The sequence below is a fragment of the Grammomys surdaster genome, unplaced genomic scaffold (genome assembly GCF_004785775.1).
Source record: "Grammomys surdaster isolate TR1022 unplaced genomic scaffold, NIH_TR_1.0 946, whole genome shotgun sequence".
Lineage (NCBI taxonomy): Eukaryota > Metazoa > Chordata > Mammalia > Rodentia > Muridae > Grammomys > Grammomys surdaster.
The window spans coordinates 199,929-220,652 of NW_021605365.1; the positions used below are offsets into that span (position 1 = coordinate 199,929).

The 20,724-nt window shown below is 45.9% G+C and overlaps 1 protein-coding gene across 1 annotated transcript; it reads left to right on the forward strand.

Moving 5' to 3' along the window:
* The first annotated feature begins 19,180 nt into the window (after window positions 1-19,180).
* LOC114634310 (cystatin-C) lies at window positions 19,181-19,891 on the forward strand. The gene has a single exon (XM_028782908.1). It carries the CDS (start codon window positions 19,231-19,233, stop codon window positions 19,651-19,653), a length of 423 nt encoding a protein of 140 aa, XP_028638741.1. The 5' UTR covers window positions 19,181-19,230; the 3' UTR covers window positions 19,654-19,891.
* Window positions 19,892-20,724: the final 833 nt, after the last annotated feature.

Consider the following 20,724-nt stretch of genomic DNA (forward strand, 5'->3'; position numbering starts at 1 on the left):
GGGTACCTTGTACATCCTGGATACTGCCCTGCACATGTAAGCAGACACTGGCTCTTTCTAAGTATTCTCAAGAAGTGTAACTATGTTGATACTGCACATTCACAAGCCTGGTCCCCCAGGCTCCAGAGAAGGACTGACAGAGGTGTGTAAACATGGGGAACAAGGACAGTAGCCCCCTGCCTAAGACTTTAACTGGAGAACGCGTAACACCAGAGACCAGCAGTCACTACCACCCCATGATCCCCTCCCCATTCTCTGGCAGATTCTTTAGTTCTGCTGAGCTCTCCAAGCCCCCAGACAGCTGTCTCCAGACCCCAGAAAGAATTTCAGCAGCACCCTCTGAAGGAAGCAGCTGCAGCTCAAAACCTCCCAGAATGGCTGCTTCCCAGAACGCCAGTCACGGTGTGGAGGGACAGATGTCCCAAGCCAGGAGGAAACAGGCAAAGACTCTTCTCAAGTTGAGACCTAGGTTCTGAGTGACAGCAGGAAGTCATAAGCAGGAACAAGAACAACAAAACAACAACAAACAGGTTTGGAGAGATGGCTAAGCATTGGCTGTTCTTCCAGGCGACCCAGGTTCAATTCCCAGCACCCACAGGGCAGCTCACAACTCTTTGTAACTCCATTGGAACTTCAGTCCCAGGGGATCTGGCACCCTCATACAGACATACATGCAGGCAATACACTAATGGATATGGATACACACACACACACACACACACACACACAATCCTAGTTTTCCCGGCTACCTTATAAAAAAATCTAGATTTAGACTGAAACGAAATATGAAAAGGAACTGCATTTTTTCTCATTTAGACTGAAAATTAGCATGAACGAACTATAGCCATATGCAATACTCACAAATAGTAACAAGCTAGGGACAAGCTAGACATGAACACATGAATACAGTATGAATTCATGAATATAATGATCGAACCAGGCTAAAGTGAACTAAGAGGCTAGGCCTATTGTGGCGAAATGCGAAGAAGAACAGAGGCACAATGACCAGTGAAGTCAGGACGGTAGTTGTCTCTGCCGAGTGGGAGAGGGGACTGTGGTGGTGGTCTCCTCAAGACTTCCTGTATAATACCTGGGTGTGAATGATGTAGACATTGGCTTCAAATTAATCTTTAATCTGAATTCTTATATATAATTCATTAAACATTTAAAATAAAAAAACAAGCGGAAATCAGGATGGTGCCCGTCTTAGACGGACATAAACAGGAAGTAAGCAAAGACGTCAAGTCCCCCAGAGGGTGTGCGAGGAGGTAAAGCCAAGAGCATCAGACTGGATTTCACCCCTCTGAGCATGTGGCTTGGCTGTCAAGTGACATCAACCCTGTCAGCACACCGTGACTCTTGAGCTCCTTTGCATGTCAGCTTCAATTACTCTTACAAGAGCCCTCTGAGGTAACTGGGATGACTCTTGCTATGGCTGAGGAGAGCTGGGTGAATTCCTAGGAACCAGGCTGCAGCCCCTTGATAGTTGAGCCTTACTGGATTCACTTTATTCTTCTGAGAGAAATGAAATTGCTGACTACACGCTGACTGAAGGATGGATATGCTGGCACGGCGGCGCTCTGCCATAAGAACAGCCAACAGAAATGGACAAGAAGGCTTCTCACAGAGAGTCGTGTGGGCCAGTGGTCAAGGACTCAGGAGAAGACCACAGCATGCATTCTCTCAACCTCTGAAGAAGCAGGTGTGAGCCGGGGGTGGTCTTGGGGCTAAGAGGTGGGACAGGAGCTGCTTCAAGACAGGGAGCAAAGTCTGGGAGTTCAGAGCCAACAGGAGAGACTCTGAGAGACCACAGCTCACAGATATCAGCAGCAGCTAACACAGAAGCCAGTGTACAGTCATGGATGAAATCTTTGGCTCTTTAGCTGGTTCTCCATCTATGGCAGTCAGGCCCAAGGGTACACTGACTTAATTAAGTGTCCCACAGAATAGAAAACGAAGGAGCAGAGGAGGGAAGGGGTCAAATGTTTTTTAGGGAAAGAATGGTCAGGACATCTGAGCTATACATAATCAGGGTCTGTCTCAAAAATGAAATATGAACAATTTTTTTAAATACTTTTTTTTTTAGATCTGCATTCTACTTTCTTTCTTGAAATCCCTTAGATCAGTCACGGGATAGCAACTAACCCATGAGGGTAAGGAGGTGGCAGAGAACGGAGAGCTGGCCCCGTGTCTACTCTTAGAATCTGGCCTCTCAGGAAACCCGCCTCGAGGCTGGCCTTGGATATATGCTAATTTCCCTTGACTGATAATATGGTGGTAATGGCCAGGCAAGGTCACATGATTTGTGGGAAGGGACAAGAGGAAGAGTAAGTCTAAACAATTATATAAGAATCAAAGGTCTGGGTGGTGCTAATGGGCTGACCCGTTCCTCTCTCCTGTGGAATGTTTAGGGGACACTGCAAGCCCAGCGTGGCGTTCAAGCATTTTTAACCCATTCCTGTCTACTAAATGCACATGCCTCATCTGCTCCATGGTGCTCAGGCACAACCCATAATGCTACCCTCAACAATGACACTGCTCTTACATAGTTACACTCTAATTGGTGCCTGGATCTCTACACTGCTCTAACACTGAGCCTGTAAATTGCAATCCAGATGACAGAGGCAGGAGTTTGATGGAAACCCTCCCACCCCACCATGATCTGATCCACTCTGTGGATATGGATACCTCGCCCCTGGTATCCATGATGGTGGCGCCATTTTGGGAAGTCGTGGAAACTTTGGGAGCTGGAACTTCTAGAGAACTGGGTCACTGTGAGGTGGGCCTTGAAGGCGACAGCCAATGGCGTCCTACCTGAGCATTTGACTTCCTGATCTGTGAGTTAAGAGTGTGCAGCCCCGTGTTCCACTGCCACACACTCCTCCATGCCCTTCTCCTCATGCAGACCATCCATGAGCTCAAATAAATGTTCTTTTCCTCTGCTTCTTTTGGGTATTTTTATCATAATAGAACACACGAGGTGGCTGCATACCATATGATGTCACCGTACAAGGTGACAGAGAGTATTTGGAGTCAGAAGTTTATAGTAGGAAGAACTACTCAGTCAGACATTTCCTATTGAGATGGGGGCCAGAGGAGGCCTGTCAGCACTGAGAAAGGTGGGCGCACGCACACTCAGCTCTGACAGGAGTAGAGGGCCCCTCTCTCAGAAATCCATCTGAGCTGAAACTTGGTGGTTGTTCAGCTTCCAGGGACTGGAGAGGTTAAGCAAGGGAATTCCAGACAGGAGCCCCTGAGGCCATTTGGTGCTTTCAACAGCTGGTGTATGTCACATGTGGGAATGTAAAGGACGGGGACCACATCCTCCAAAGCTTGAGAGGGTAGACAAGACTCTGAGAGCATCAGGAAGGTTTGCCAATCGGTTTCTTGAGCAAAGAAGTGACATAGTTATATTAAAAAAAAATAAAGTGGATCAGAAGAAACCATAGAGTGTATTATTTATAAACTTGAGATTTTCACTACATAACCCCAAAACAGAAAAATAAGATTGGTTCAGTTAAGACTGTATGACACTGGGAACCTGTAATACCATAAAAGATATAACAAATTACTTTCCATAAACATGAATCAAAACTGGCCCAGACATGTTTCCAACATGTAATCAAGGACCAACATTTGGAATTTATAGGACTGCTTGTAGATCTTCAGAGGGACAGGAATACTCCAATGACAAAAGAGGTGCAGAATATGAGCAGTCAAGCTATCGGGGGAGGGGACACATACGGCTAATAAGGAAAGGAAAAGATGCTCACCTTTATTAATATTCAAGAAATGCAAATCAGGATGAGGTTACATTTTACACCTGTCATAATGGCACAGAGGAAAAGGAACAATGCCCAGAGTGTGTGACAAAGCAAGCTCTTCAACAGGCATGGGGACACACGGCCGAAATCCCAGCACTTGGGTGGCAGATATGAGTGGATCATGAGTTTGAGGTCAGTCAGAGCTACACAGCAAGTTCAAGACTATCTGAGCTACACACACACACACAGACACACACATGAACGCACGCACGCACACGCACACTCACGGAGAGAGGAATGCACATGCGCGCACACATGCACACAAACGTGCACATGCGCATGCAGGCACCCCACACGTGCATGTATGTGTGCACGCATCCATTTTAATGCACACACATATAACATGAAAGGGGAAGGGTGGGCAAGAGAGAGTAACAGGTGTGAATATGAACAAAGAAAAATGATGGGAGTGTCATAGAAAAAGTATGGAAATGTCACAATGAAAACATTATTTTGAATGCTAACTAAAACATCTCAATTTTAAAAGTAAAGACTGAGAACTAGGGACGTCATCCACCGGAAGGAGCGCATCCAGAAAGCCTTGGCTTTGACCCTCAGAATTGCACAAAACTAGGCATGGTAGCACATGCTTATAATAACCAATGCTCAGGGGAAACAGAGGCAAGAGGGTCAGAAGTTCAAGGCCATACTAGGGGACATAGTGAGTTTGAGGACAACTGAGGGTGACATGGGACCCCTCTCAAAATAATCCTTAAAAATTACATATATAATATACATAGCAAATTATATGAAAATTACATATATGGGAAGGCATTGTTGCAGTGGACACAGCCTCACTTCACTATTTGGTTTTGAAGGCATTCTTACAACAACGTGGTTGTGGGATCAGCCATAGCTTTGGCTAGAGCACAGTGGCACAAAAATACAGGTGGCAGACATTTGTGCCAGGGCAAACAAGATCCTGGAACGCTACCGTCTCCTCTTGCATTCTTATTTAACAGTGAGCTTGTCTATCAAATGGCCTGCTGCAGTAGTTCTCTACCTGTGGGTCTGGACCACCGGGGAACCCATATTTCTGATGGTCTTGGGAGCTGAGACACCACTCGGTAGCAAGATTACTGTTATGAAGTAACAACAAAATACTTTTATGGCTGGGGGTCACCACAATACGAGGAGCCTGTTGGAAATGTCTACTTCGGTAACATGCTTTGCCACCACATGGCTCTAGTTCCAGTGTCCCCAGCTTAGTGAAAGTCACCCTCATCCTGCCTGGCCCTGGGACTGAGCTAGCAGTAAGACATCATCTTCAATGAAAGAGAAAAATGATAGAGCCATCTCGGCAAGCAGTAGAAAGCGGCCCCCTTCTCCATTGTGCTTCTTGAAACTCAGCACAAGTAGCATCTTCTTACATAGCAGCAAAACAGGCACCGAATCCGCCCAGGGAGCCAGCCTACCTGGCTGCTGCCTTCCGTGAACAAATGGTAGAAGAGGTAACAGAATGGAGTTCCAAGGCTTTTCCTAGTGTACCCTAGTCCGAAAAGGGGAGCCACCTTACAGCGTTCCAGAGCCTTCCCCTCCAGACAAGGGCAGGGTTATGAACATGTGTTGAGCGTGAATATGCTTCATCAAACGAGATGAACGTGTTGTGCCTTGAAAGCCAGTACAGTGCGGGGTAGAGGTATGGCTGTCTGCATGTGTAATTCACCCATGCCAAACATCAGCACGTCCTCTCTTCCACTGTCCTGCAGGGAGAGATGTAGCACTGAACCAATGGTCAGACACTCTGAGTCTTTCTTATCGGTAAGTGTTTATCCCCCTCGACTTCCCAGAAGAGTTGGCCTGTCTTCTTGGTGCCTGGTCCCTGGCAACTGCTTTCTGATCTCCAGAACATCCTGGACTGAGGTTAAGGACAAGTTTAGAATCCAACACATTGAGAGTCCAGACTGGGACACCTGCTGCTAGACAAGTCCTGATACACCGCTGCAATTCTTATCCTGACAGCCAGAACCCAGATCCCTAGTTCCGTGCTGATTTCCTGACCCGGGTCTGGTTGTACATGGCCCCAGTGTCTTATTTCCTGTGAGGGGGCATGCACTGCCTCATTGGTGCCATTCCCTCCTGTGGGGAGATGAGGCCTGCCTATCTCTCTGGCGGTTCTGTTGGCTCTCTTTCCTGACTCAGCTGCTTGCCTGCCTCCCTCCCTGTACCTAAGCAATCATCACCACGCTGATGACACACCTGTTGTCATACCACATGTCTGCCTGGGCTATCTACCAGCTGGCCCCTCCCAGCACAGGTGCTCTGCCCAGCTGTTCTCCCCCTATCACAGGTGCTCTCCCCAGCTGTCCCCTTCCCATCACAGGTGCTCTCCCCAGCTGTCCCCCTCCCATCACAGGTGCTATTCCCAGCTGTCCCCTTCCCAGCACAGGTGCTCTGCCCAGCTGTCCCCCTCTCATCATCACAGGTGCTCTCCCCAGCTGTCCCCTTCCCATCACAGCTGTTCTTCCCAGCTGTCCCCCTCCCAGCACAGGTGCTCTGCCCAGCTGTCCCCCTCTCATCATCACAGGTGCTCTTCCCAGCTGTTCCCTTCCATCACAGGTGCTCTTCTCAGCTGTCCCCCTTCCATCATTTAAAGAGACACATTCAACAGGATATATGTAAAATCTATACAACGAAAAGTTATAGTATTTGAACTTGAGATTCAAGAAAAACGAAATGGAACATAATGCTTTGGGGGATTATAAAGACTTCCCAGCAAGGAGTCAGTTCTCCTCAGGTGGATCACTAGATTTACCCCATTGCAATCAAAGTCCCAATGGGCCAATTGTAGGTAGTGATAAACTGATTAGGAAGGGACGATGGTTTCAAGGCTTACTATAAAGCTACAGGGTCAGACAGTGTGGTACCAGTGTGAGAGTCAACAAACATGGCAAGACACAGAAGAAAGCCTAGGGACAGAATCTCCTGTGGAGAGCTGACCATTCTGACAAAGATGCTGAGGTACTAAAGGACATAAACACAGTCCTAGCAAACAGAGTACAGGAACCTGTCAGGAGCTTATAGGCTGTGCTCTCCTGGAGTCTGTTCCACAAAACAAGGAAAACTCATGATTATGGAACACCATTCTTTACATCAACAAACCCGCCCCCCCCAAAAGCAAGCACTCAAAATAATAAATCCTGAAAAGTTTTCTAAAAAGCCACCTCAAGTAAAAATTCTACCTGTGGAACAGAATTATTCAAGTGTTAGATGGATAGGCTTCCAAGGGGGAGAAAAAAAAAGAAAAAGAAACCCCCCCTCAAAACATGGAAAATAAATATTCTACGGAAATATTCTAGAGCTTATTTAACATGGGAGATTGTTAAGATGATTATCATAGTAAATACTAAAAGTATGCTGTGTCAAGTCTCTGTCATCAGAGTGGAGAACTGGGGCCTTGGTAACGGACACCAATGCACTCTGACGGAAGTGATATTTCTTCACTCAACGAGGAAAATGATGTATTCCACCAACAGGGGCTACTCTTCAAGAAGGATATTAAATTTGCATTCCACCTTATAGTATACAGGGAGTCTGTGATCCATCTGGAATTCATCTGAATGTAAAACACAAAACAAGAAAAATACTAGAAGGCGAGCAATCATGAAACAACAAACCCAACCAAGGAGCAGGGGACACTTTTTAACTGAATCTGGAAACCTAATCCATCAAGGGCAGGACAACCCTCTAATACTGTACACTTTTTTTTTTTAACGTGATTAAGTAAAAGATACCTGTGACTGCTAATGTTAACTGTCAATTTGACAATCTAAAGCAGTGGTTCTCAACCTTCCTAATGCTGTGGCTCTTTAATTAAATTCCTCATGTTGTGGTGACCCCCAGTCATAAAATCATTTTGTTGCTATTTCATAACTGCAATTTTGCTACTGTTATGAATCATAATGTAAATATCTGATATTCAGGATTATCTGATATGGGACCCCTGTGGGGGTCGAGACCCACAGGTTAAGAACCACTGGTGTAGGGTCACCTGGGAAATGAGTCTGTGGCTCCACTTCCCTGGGTAGAGAAGCTGAGCTGTACAAATGGAGAAAAGAAACAGCACACACATATATTGCTTGTTTATGACTACAGTTGGAAGTGACCAGCTACTTCAGGTTGCAGACACCTTGATATCCCTGATCTTGGCCTGTGAGCTCAAACAGTTTCACCCCCGTTCCTTTTGTCAGAGTACTTTATCACAGCCACAGGAAAAGAAACTGAGTGCTACGAAATAAAGTCACTAAATAAACAATTTAAATGGCCTTGGTAAACATCTGCTGTCCATGTGGCAGCTCTGGGCTCTTACACACTGATCGGAACAGCACGTGCAAACAAGAGAAGAGGTGTGAGGCAACGCACCGTGGAGCTGTGGGGGTCTGAATACGCTTGGCCCACAGGAAGTGCTTCTATTAGGAGGTGTGGCATTGTTGGAGTAGGTGTGACCTTGTTGCAATGTGTGGCCTTGGAGGAGGAAGTGCATCACTGTGGGGGTGGGCTTTGAAGTCCTATGCTCAAGATGCACCCAGCGAGGAAGAGACCCTCCTCCTAAATGCCTGCAAAACACAGACTCCTGGATGCCTGAAGGTCAGGATGTAGAACTCTTGGCTTTTCTAGCACTATGTCTGCCTGCACACTCATGCTTCAAACCATGAAGATAATGGACTGAACTGCTGAAACTGTAAGCCAGCCCCCTTGAAATGTTTGCCTTCATAAGAGTTGCCTTGGTCATGGTGTCTCTTCACAGCAATGAAACCCTAGGACAGAAGTGAATCTAAATGCCCAACCTCTTCAGCAGTCAAGGGCAGGTGAGCACTAGTAACAATGAGGTGATTCCTGACATAACCAGGAGTTGAGAGTGTGGGATCAGGATGTGGACAGACACTGCCGATGGAGATATGAAGTCTTGCACCTTTCTGGAAAAGTCAAGAAAGATCTCTATTAAGATTTCTGAAAGGGGGGGGGGCTGGAGAGATGGCTCAGTGGTTAAGAGCACTGACTGCACTTCCAGAGGTCCTGAGTTCAAATCCCAGCAACCACATGGTGGCTCACAACCATCTGTAATGAGATCTGATGCCCTCTTCTGGTGTGTCTGAAGACAGCTACAGTGTATTCATATATAATAAATAAATCTTTAAAAAAAAAAAGATTTCTGAAAGGGGGTTGCAGAGATGGCTCAGCAGTTAAGAGCACCAGCTGCTCTTCCAAGAGTCCTGAGTTTAATTCCCAGCAACCACATGGCAGTTCACAACTGTCTGCAACTCCTGTTCCAGGGAATCTGACACCCTCAAACACCAATACACATCTAATAAAAAGAAATAAATTACTAAAAAAATATTTCTGAAAGACCCATGGCTCTACTCCTAGGACTTTAAGCCCAGAAACAAAGCCATTGGAACCTGAAGAGACAGCTATAGAGATGGCAGCAGCAAGGCTGTGGTGGTCAAACTCAAATAACTGGAAGCAGATGGTATGCCCATCAGTAGACCACAGTTAGATAAATTGAGGTGGTCACCATCCCTTTGAATGTCATGTATATAAATAAGATCTCTACCAGACCAAGCGGTATTTCACTAAACCGGAAATCCAATACAGACACCTGTGACAACTGCATACTAATGCAAACTGTTCATTTTCACAGATGGGCAACTGTAGCAGAACGAGCTCCACTTCGGATACAATGTAGCAAAATAAGTATCCTGCTATAAGCAACAACAAAGATTATCTACCCCCATACCTATATGCTCATACACTGACACACAGGGAGAATAGGGACAGAGACCCTACTGGTTACTTGAGAGTGAGGTGGTCATAATGAGAAGATTCATTTTTTTAAAAAAGAAACAATATTAACCATTAAAACAGTGAACCTAGGGCTGGAGAGATGGCTCAGGAATTGTACATGTATATATACATAATTTTTTTTTTTTGGTTTTTTGAGACAGGGTTTCTCTGTGTAGCCCTGGCTGTCCTGGAACTCACTCTGTAGACCAGGCCGGCCTCGAACTCAGAAATCCGCCTGCATCTGCCTCCCAAGTGCTGGGATTAAATGTGTGCGCCACCACTGCCCGGCTTGTATACATACATAATTTAAAAATAAAATGAATCTTAACAATAACAACCAAAAACAAATTAGAGCGAATCTTGTGTGTGTGCATTTGTACAGTGGGTGCATGAAAGCCGGTCTGCACTCGCAGCTGATAGTGGCTATCCCAGGGCAGTGAGAGCCTGCTTGCACAGCTGATGGTGGCTATCCTAGGGCAGTGAGAGCTCACCAGCTTCCTGATCTCTTCCTTTTTCGTGATATTTTCTTACAACATGTTCATTACATAATGACTACGTGACCTACTCACCCTTTCAGTCTTTTGATTCTGAGCTCAGACCGTATGTTTTATATGCCATCATCCGGTTATCTCCGAAAGGTGCTAAAATCTGAGGATGCTCAAGGAGCTTATTAACACGCGGCTAATATTTCTCTAAGATGTTTACACATTCTCCTGTATACTTTAGACATTCTCAGGCTGGCAAGATGACTCAGTGGAGGAAGGTGCTTGTGGCCAAGGGTGATGACCTGAGTCCAACCCCTCAAATCCACATGGCAGAAGAAGAGAACCACCTACTGCAAACTGTCCTCTAACTTCCATAGGCTCACAAACACCCCCTTACCCTCACACACTAAATAAGTACATAACTACAAAGTATTCTCTAGATTACTTATGATCCAGAAATATAATTTTAACACCACCTAAGTAGTTGTTAGATTTAGTAAAAAATGGTGAAGTGTGTATACGCTGAATGCAGACACAGTCTGCAGTTGATTGGATCTCAGGATGTAGGGCTAGTTACACTTAATTTCTAGTTCTCATAGCAACACTGCAATGAACGAGGGCTGCCGTGTTCAGCGAGGTTAAGTGGCTTGCCCCATAGCACACACATGAATAATAAACATGGGAAGACAAGATCTAAGCGGGAGGACACACATGGTGGCCTTCAATATCCTTGATGGCAGAGTTCAAATGGATACTACGAGGTCACTGCCTTCAGGAATCTCATGACTGCCAGCATTTCAGTCTATGGTATCTAGAGGGACAGGGGACTGTATAATAGACGTCTCAGTGATAACATGGGTGCTAATACTTGTCTACCCACTTGGGTCCTATAAACAGTCATTGACTACTACTTAGCTTTGAAAACACAGACAGACAGACAGACAGACAGACAGACACACACACACCTTAAGCTATATTTTCCAAGCTCAGGACTTTCCTTTCCATACAGGGGTTTCTTGTGGTCCATATCAATTATGATATAATTTGTATGTCATAATATGTTCTGATGACCCCAAGGTCACCCTAAATGTAAAACAATACAAAAATCACTACATCTTACCTTGGAACAAGACTCTATAGTCGAAGAGAAGCCACGTGTTTCGTGCTATTTGCTAGTTATAAGACCTAACAAAGGTTCCCAAGGGGAAGAGAAATGTGTGGTGTTATTTCAATACAAAAGTCCACAGGAAATAAACGCATGGCATGTATGCACAGGATTTTCTTAAACATACACAGACACTGAAATAAAGATATTCTTTGAACTCCTCTACACATTGTCATTGGGTTTAATTCACAGGAAAAGGAGGGTGCTGACGGCACTCTAGACTCAGGGCAATGGCTCAGCTTGTATAAACTGGTGTAGATGAAGCCTAGAGTTGCTCACGACCCACCTCTCAAGCCCACTTTTCATGCCTAGCAACCTTGGACTCTGGAAAGCAGATAGATGCCAGTAAGGAAGAGCCAAGGAAAAAACAGACAGTGTAATGGCCACGGTCTCAGCTGCTTCTAACCACTCTGGTTATCTGTCTCCCTCTCTCCACTGCCCAAGTCCTTCCCAGTCAAGCTGATCCCACCGGCTTCTCAGACCTATGAGCACCTCATTGTGACAGCCCTATAGCCAAACCATGCATTCGCTATTCGCCACCACGCACTGTCAGCTGCCGTCTCTACACAGATGGCAGCTGAGCACCCTCCAGCTGCCACCTCCACATCTGCTTTGTGATGGTTTGGACATGAAGTGTTCTCCGCAAGAGGCTCACTTGTTGAAGGCTTGGGCCACCCAGCAATGAATTGCTCCATGGTGGGGCTTCGGAAACATGACTGTACATCAATGACTGACCCATCAATGCATGGGTTCATAATCCAGTTCATAATCGGATGGCATTATTGGGAGGGGGCAGAGACTAGGAGGTGGGCCTGGTTGGGAGAAGAGGGTCACTGGGAGCACGCCTTCGATGGATGCTCTTATCCCGTCCTTCCTCTCTGTTGTTCTGCTGAGGTGAATAGCTTCCCCTATCGTGTGTTTCTGCTCCCACATATTCTGTCTCAGCACAGGCCAAATGGAGCTGGCCCACCACGAACCGTCCAAAACCGTGAGCCAAAGCAAACCCTTCCTGCTTAAAGCCGAACTACTTTGACGTCACTCATAGACCCATCATCTGCTTAACGAATTCAACTGTGGGATTTGTTCCTGCTCTGCACAAAGAGGTCCAGATGTCTTGTGAATTGTCCTTCTCAGAGTGTGGCACCAGATAACTGGGCTTCTCCTCCTAGGGCCTCACACATGACAGGCAAGCCCTTGACAGCTGAGTCACACTCCAGTTACAGATGCTTGGTGAGCAACTATTGAACACTATGCAGTTTCCCAAATGTCTTTAGTTTTTATATTACAACAAAAAGGGGGCGGGGTATGTACTGTGAGAAAGAGTACAGACATTGCATTACTGTTCAGAGACAAGACATGGGACTTCAATGGCCACAAATGGCCCAGTACTATATAGTTCTATCTGTATGAAATGCCAAGAATGGACAAACCACACAGACAGAAGTGGCTGTATGGTTTCCAGGGGACGTAGAGGCAGAGAGGAGATGCAGGAGGGAGGATGGGAAATGACTGCTGGGCCTGGGGTTTCTTCTTGAGCAATTGAGAATATGGTGGTGTTTGTGCCAGTCTGTGAACACACTGAAGCCCACGGAATTGCACTCGGGTCAACACGTCTCAGTCAAGAGACTAAGAAAGTCTTTCAATACACTGCTGCTCCAGGCCAGGCCCCGCCTCCCAGGCTTTGGGCTTTTCTTTAACTGCTCAGGGCAAACTTTAAGCAGTAAGAGGAAAGTATAGAAGTTCCACGCTGGCCCAGGCAAGCCAAGAAAACAGGTTCTTGAGTTGGGAGTAAGTCAGTGGTAGGGTGAAGAGTAAAAGAGGTTGGGGGGGAGGGAGATCAGGAGGGCATCAAGACAGAGGACCAGGAGCCGTGAGTGTCAAGACTGTCCACACTGTTCCTGGTTTGTGGCTGAACCAGCCCAGCGTGAAGGAGGCACAGTGCCCAGAACCTAGAGCGGTCTTGTGGGATTTAGCCCACAGCGGTGGCAAAGGCATACAGATGTGACAGAGCTGAGCTGGCACTGATGGGAACAATGAGCTGATTTGAGTGACGGGAGTGGAGTGAACGGAAAGGGCCTTCTTCCTCTGTGTAGCATATGGGAAATGGCCGGGCTCCCAGGTGGGTTCTGTGGAAAATGCTAATGGAGGTGAAGGGAGGGAAAAGAGACATGTCCTTCCTGGGTGGAGACAAACATCAACATCCATGGGCCGGATGCCACAAGGGCTTTTCCAAAAGGAGGACGTAGGACATACCAAGTTCATGCAAACACAACACAGGAAGAGCACCACAGGACTGAATGGAACACCTCCTGGGAGGGTTTGGGTAGTGAAAAAGGCCACCGTGGAGATCTGACTACACCACCACACTTTTAATACCTTCTTTTCCCCAGCTGCACCCCAACCCTCTGCCATTACGCATCTCCAAGTCCTCAACTTAACCACCTAGACAGTACCATTAATTCCACTTGCTGAACACTTACAAAGCCTGTGCGGCTCTGAGCACCTCATCCCATCAGCCCCTCAACAAACCTAGGAAGATGATGTTAACAATCCCTTAGTTCACAAAGAAACAGGCTCAGGGGGATGAACTGGCGTGCCCCATCTCTCTTCCCCATGTGCTAGCTCCTTTCTAGGGATCAGCGCCTCTCATAGGGCACTTGGCAAATACAGGCAGTCCTGAGAAAGGAAGTTCAAGTCCATCTCAAATATTAGCTCTAAGCAGAGCCAAGGTCTTATTGAGCTGCCTGGTTACACAGCTTAGCTGGCCAGGCTGTGGCAGCATCATTCCTGCTCTTGACTATGGCACCGTGTTCTCGAAAACTGTGAATGTACCTAAAGCCCCAGAGCTGTCTCAGCTCTCCACAGCACAGAGATTGTTTTGTTTCTCTCAGGGTTTCTCTCTTATTTATTTCATGTATGTGAGTACACTGTCGCTGTCTTCAGACACACCACAGGATGGAATCAGATCCCATTACAGATGGTTGTGAGCCACCATGAGGTTGCCGGGAATTGAATTCAGGACCTCTGGAAGAGCAGTTGATGCTTGTAACCGCTGAGCCCTCTCTCCAGCCTGCTTTTCAAATTATTGCAGGTCCTGACTGATGACCTCAGACAATTGTTTTAGTTTTGTTATTTTTATGTGCATGAATGTTTTAACTGCATGTGTATCTGTGCACTACATGTATGCAGTACCTGGGAAGGCCAGAAGAAAGCATACATTTCCTACAACTAGAGTTAGAGATACCTGGGAGCTGCCGTGTGGGTGCTGGGAACTGAACTCAGGTCCTCTGGAAGAGCAACAAGTGTTCTTAACCACTGAGCCATCTCTCTAACCCCACCTTAGACAACTTCATGCCAACTTTCTCTCAAACTCTTTAATGACCAACTTGCCGCCTAGGCTGACTAGGACACATTCTCTAGGGAGATGGCTCATTGTCAGAGCTGGTTTCACCTCTAGCACCCTCTAGCATTAGAGATTTGAAAAGACAAATCTCTAGTCAGACATATTTGTTGATTCAAGTCAAGAAACTAACATGAATTTATAGCTTCCCTTTATTTAAGAATCATTGCTAGACCCAGAGGCACACATCTTTAATTCCAGCACTTGGGAGGCAGAGGTAGGTGAATCTCTGAATTCAAGGCCAGCCTGTACTACACAGAGAGTTCCAGACCAGCCAGGGCTACAAAGTGATGCCCTATCTTATAACAAAAACAGAAAGTCCCTCTCAGTTACTATGGAAACTACTTGCCCTACACACCCTCCCAGAACAGGGTACTGTGGACCCAGAGACACAGCTTAAGGTGTTACGTTTTGCTCAAGAATAAAGAATTTGAGACCAATGGATGACTAATGAAATAAAGGTCCCTGACACTAAGACTGACAACCCAAATTCCATCCCAGAGAATGTGCCCATATATGCATACTCAGACATACACACACACACACACACACACACCCCCCACAATTTTAAAAGTTTTTTTTTTTTAATTAAAATCAGGAATGGCTGGTTACCTTGGAAGAAATGTTAGTTACTGGATGGAGGCACAGGGGGTTTTGAATATTTGGTCATCTGATCCTTTGAAGATGATTATATGTTGATATGCTTAACTTGCAAAAAAAATCATCACACTATACATTTAAGTGCTTTTTCTGAGTGTTAGGTTTCACTAAAAAGTAGTGTGTCTGTATGGGTGTGTTTGTGTTTATGTGTACATATGTGTGTGTACATGTGCATGTGTATATGATTTTGTGTGTGTGTGTGTGTGTGTGTGTATGCCTGGAAGTACAGCTCAGTGGTAGAGCACAGACCCTGGGCTCAATCCCTAGGATCAAATTATCTACAAACATAAGCAAGCATACATATGTATTTTTTCTTCTTTGCTATTTATTTATTGAGGAGAACATGCTTGACAAGGAATGCCCTCGTGGGTCCCAGAGGCTGAAATTCGGTTGTTCAGCTTGTCAGCAAGTGCCTTTACCTACTGGGCCATCTTAATGGACCACAAACGATTTGAAAGCTTTTCTAGGGGAGTACTAGGACTTGAACCGGAGCCTTGTGTGTGCTAGACAAGCACTCCACCATTGAGCTATAACCCCAGCCCTGACATATGTGTTTTAATTATGTCCTCAGCCACTCTACCTACTTTTCCCAAAGTCACCGTTTTATGTATATGCTTTGTCACTTGGGAGCTCAGCAAACTTAAGCCAGTTCAAGTAAGTAAGATGAGGAGGATACAGCATATGCTAGAAATAAGTTATTTGATTTTAAAATCTGAGGTGGCATTTGGGTTGTATACCAAAATGAGTGCATCAGTTCTCGAGGATGGAAATCTGAATTAGTAAAAAGAGAAAGGAGGGCAGCCTCTGAATCAATAGAGGGCCTTGCTCTGCAGAAGGACAAAGGAAAACACATGACCAGACAAAGGAGAGAGAATAAAGACCCCAGGCCTGAGAAATTCCTGCAAGCCAATGGCAGATTTGAAATTAACAAAGGGACAGTCTGGAAATGGACCCTGGTGGGACACAAAGGTGGTGTGATTGAGTGCTGGGTACTGCTAATATGTGGGATACACACACACACACACACACACAGATGTATACACACACAGACATATACACACGCAGATGCATACAAACACACATGCATACACACATATGCATACAGACACACATGCATATACATACAGAGAGAGATGCATACACACACACAGACTCATACACAGAGATACATACACACACACACACACACAGAGAGAGAGAGAGACAGAGAGAGAGACAGAGAGAGAGAGAGAGAGAGAGAGAGAGAGAGAGAGAGAGAGCGAGCTGAGGCAGTGACAGCCCCGGAACACTGTGCCAAAGCAATGAAACTGGACAGATGTCAGGGGGCGGGAAGTGACAATGGCCAATTCAGAATGCAGAATGCGCTCTTCTCCTCCCTGACAGAAACTGGCTATTCACAAAACCTTAACTTCATTTAGCTCAAATGATTGCAAATTTAAACAAGGAGCCAGAGGTCTCAATGGCTGGAAAGCGTCCATGAAATATTGCCTAACTTGGTCAGCCAGCTGCTCCATCAGTATCAGCCTTGCTTAACTCTGACCAGTACTTTGTGTCGAAGACACACAGATGAGAAAAGAGGAACAAACTCTACTCTAAACATGGTGAAGTGTTCTTCTGTGCAATCTCAGGCCCTACCTTTCAATTTACTGTTTCTTTTCAGTTTTTTTAAAATCTATTTTATTTTTATTTATGTGTGTGTGCATTCAGATGTTCCTGGAGGCCAAGCAAGGACATTTGATCCCCTGGAGCTGGAGCTGATATGTAGTTGTAAGCAGCCCAGTGCGGATGCTGAGAACCAGTCCATCCCTCTGCAAGAGTGATAAGCACTTTTAACCACCAGCCATCTCTGTAGGCTGTCTGTTTGTTTTTGAGGCAAGGTCTCACGTAGCTGAGGCTAGCCTTGAACTTGATATACCACCTTATTCCGATTCTCCTGTCTAATGACCAAGCGCTGAGGTTACAGGTTGAGTCACGGTACCTGTGAAAATTCTTAGTTTAATATAAACCCTATACCCAGTCAGTCAGACTTTGTGTCACCACACTTAGGTGCCATGTCCATGCATTGAGTTCATCCCCTAAGCTACGCACAACGGATGCCAAGGACGTGGTTAACATCTGCCGTCAGCTGGCTCTATGCAAATGTTCCTCAGTAACGTGAACAACATTTATCTAATTAGTTGAATAAAGAAAAAGCCAGGCTGACATCCCCGAAGAAAAACAAGAAGCAATTTTAGCTGCACGGCGGGCTCTGGTTCATATTTCTAACCCACCAGGCCACCCTACAAATGACCAGATGTGCCAACTCCCAAGACATCTGATAACACAAGCTCTAAACAGACTCCTGAGGTTTGAGCAAAGACGGCTACTTCCTTCTCTGGGTGAGAGGTCTTTTATATTTTTGTGGCCTCATTGTAAATGGGACAACGAAAGGATCTACTGCTGTATAGTCAGAACGCTTTGAACATGTTTGGGAAGTTAACAATTCTGTGAGATCTGTATTTCTTTATATGGTATGTGTGTATACACATGTTTGTGTGGCTGTGCACATGTACACTTTAGGTGAATATGCATGAGTGTGTGTACATGTTTGTGTGATGTGAACACATATACTTTGGGTGGATATGCATATGTGTGGGTGGGTGTGTGCAAGGGTAAGTACCAAGTATCTTCCTCAATGGTTTTCTACTTCATTTTCTGAGACAGTGTCTACTGAATTTGGAGCTCACCAATTCAGACTGGCTTGCCAGTGAGCCAGGAGTCAACCTGTCTCTGTCTCCCCAGGTTACCAACTACATCCATCTTATACATGGATCCAAAATAAGGCCTTTGCACCCATCCAGCAATCACTTTACTGACTGAACCATCTCCCTAGCCACAGGGTCTTAGCTGGAAAGCTAGAGCTAGTATGTTCCTACATCTCAACATTAACTAAGCAGGGCCAGTCATCTCACCTCCTAGAACAGAACAGCCTGAGGACAACAGCCCTCATCAAAACCAGGCTTCAGGTACTTGACTGCTCCTTTGGATGGTATGTATGAGACAGCCGGTTAACCCCAAGTATAAGCTTGGTTCACCAAACCTGGGATCAGTGCACTTCTGGAATATTCCCAAACTCTCCAAGTTCTCAGCTGCTCTAAGCAGCTGTGTGTTTCAGACATGGTATTCCTACTATTTGTAAGGGTGGGGCTTCAGAAAGGAGTCCTAACCACAGTCTGTGATCCTACTGGTCAAACGAGCCTGTTCTAGGGAATGAGAGGCCAAATGGGGATTCAAATGCTGCCTTGTGGGCACAGAATACAGGGGCAAGTGTGATGGCAACGGTAGGGACATCTTTTTTGTGGGCTACTTATCTCGTGCCAGACACTGCCCTCTGGTCTACATACTCACCAATCACCTCATCTTCTGGTTCACACTGTACCCAACTACACTTACGCTACCAGAAAGACACTCACCTGAGTTGACAGACAGGGAGCAGCTAAGGGTCTGCTCTCCCCACCATGACACTATCTCTGAGCCCGGATTATAGGGACAGGCCTCTATGGAAGGAGTTAAGGAAACAAGCAACTTCCAGACCTCCACAGGCTCCAGTGATGCTGAGGGTTAGCCTATTTATATCAAGTAAATAAGCTTCAAGGACCAAAAAGGAACACATCGTAAACATACCTTCCTGGATTTATTTCGCTAAACTGACAGTAGCTGTCATACATACATATCAAATTCATAAAATTCAGACCTTAGCATTTCAACCTTTGTCTTCCTGTATAACCTATCAAAGCATTCTTAATGAACTCTTATTCACTCACTAGCAGTGCAATAAATCAAATATCTGCTCTCTTTAAAAAAAAAAAAAATAACGGTTCTGCACCAACGCAGGGTAGTGTTGGGAGTTTCATCCCTTTACCCTAGCCAACCATGGCCAGCCCTCTGCGTTCCTTGCTGCTCCTGCTGGTCGTCCTGGCCATGGCCTGGGCTGCGACCCCCAAACAAGGCCCGAGAATGCTGGGAGCCCCGGAGGAGGCAGATGCCAACGAGGAAGGCATGCAGCGAGTGTTGGACTTCGCCGTGAGCGGGTACAACAAGGGCAACAACGATGCATACCACAGCCACATCATACAGGTGGTGAGAGCTCGAAAGCAGCTTGTGGCTAGAGTGAACTATTTTTTGGAGGTGGAGATGGGCCGAACTACATGTACCAAGTCCCAGCCAAATTTGACTGACTGTCCTTTCCATGACCAGCCCCATCTGATGAGGAAGGCACTCTGCTCCTTCCAGATCTATAGCGTGCCCTGGAAAGGCACACACTCCCTGACAAAATTCAACTGCAAAAACGCCTAAGGGCTGAGTCTTGGAGGATCATGCCGATTGTCCCTTACTCGTACTCCTTCCCTAACTCTTTCCCTATAGTGTTTCATTCCTCAGAAAGGTGCTCCGGCTCTGGAGGACACCTCCAGTGTGTTTGGACCAGGAGACAGTACAGCAGCTGCTTCAGGCAGGTTCTGCACATCTGAACAGCTGTCCCCTGGTTCCATTCTTCTTGCAGTACCTGTCATGCTTTGCTCAAATAAAAAAATTTTAAAAAATAAAAAATAAACAAAATGCACGTATTCTTATTTGCTCTCTCTTGTATGACATTAATTTCTTTCTGCAGTATTTCACACTGACGAGTCGCTCTGGGTGATTTCTCTAAAGGATCCCCCACATTCACTCTTTCCTGAAACAGTGACTTATAGAGTAAGAGGAAAGATACCAGATCCTATCAGAACCTTGGAAGTAATTTTTATATGAAAAAGAGAGACTGGGTTTCAAACCTTCAGTCTTAGCTTCCCACTTGCCTCCTCTACTGCTTTTCTAAGAGCTACTTCAAAAGAACACTATCCCTGCGCAGTTTGCCTTTGCCTCAGGGATTTGCCCATGGGCTCAGAGGCTCTAAATCCTGAACCAAGGACAGAGCAAGCTGTGGAGGCAGGGGGGTTGACAGAGGTGAACGGAACCCAGGTGAAGGCTACTCCAGGTTTCCAAGGGTAATTTTGGTCAGCTGTGTAAACCCATGTAACCAGAAGCATGCAGCCTGTGGGGCTCAAGCAACTACACAGACTAATGCCAGAGTCACCTAGAGGCCATGCTTAAAAAAGAAAGAAAGAAAGAAAGAAAAAAAAACCCTGGAGTTCCTGGGCCAAGTACAAAACTGGGAAATTAACTGAGGTCCCTGGGTTCATGGAAATGAGAGTTAAGAATAGCACTCTAGGAGTCCTTTTCTGGGGACATTACACACATCTCTCTGTTCTTCCTGGGTTCTATTTTCTGGGGGTTTCATAGGAGCAGCTGAGGGCTGGGGGTGCTGCTTTCTCTTACTCTTTCTTGTAGAAGCCAGTTGACCCCTCTTCCCTTGGCTCCTCCTCCCTGAGG

What these genes read in the sequence shown, in the direction of transcription:
- LOC114634310 (XM_028782908.1), top strand. Translation starts at nt 19,231, where the DNA reads ATGGCCAGCCCTCTGCGTTCCTTGCTGCTCCTGCTGGTCGTCCTGGCC.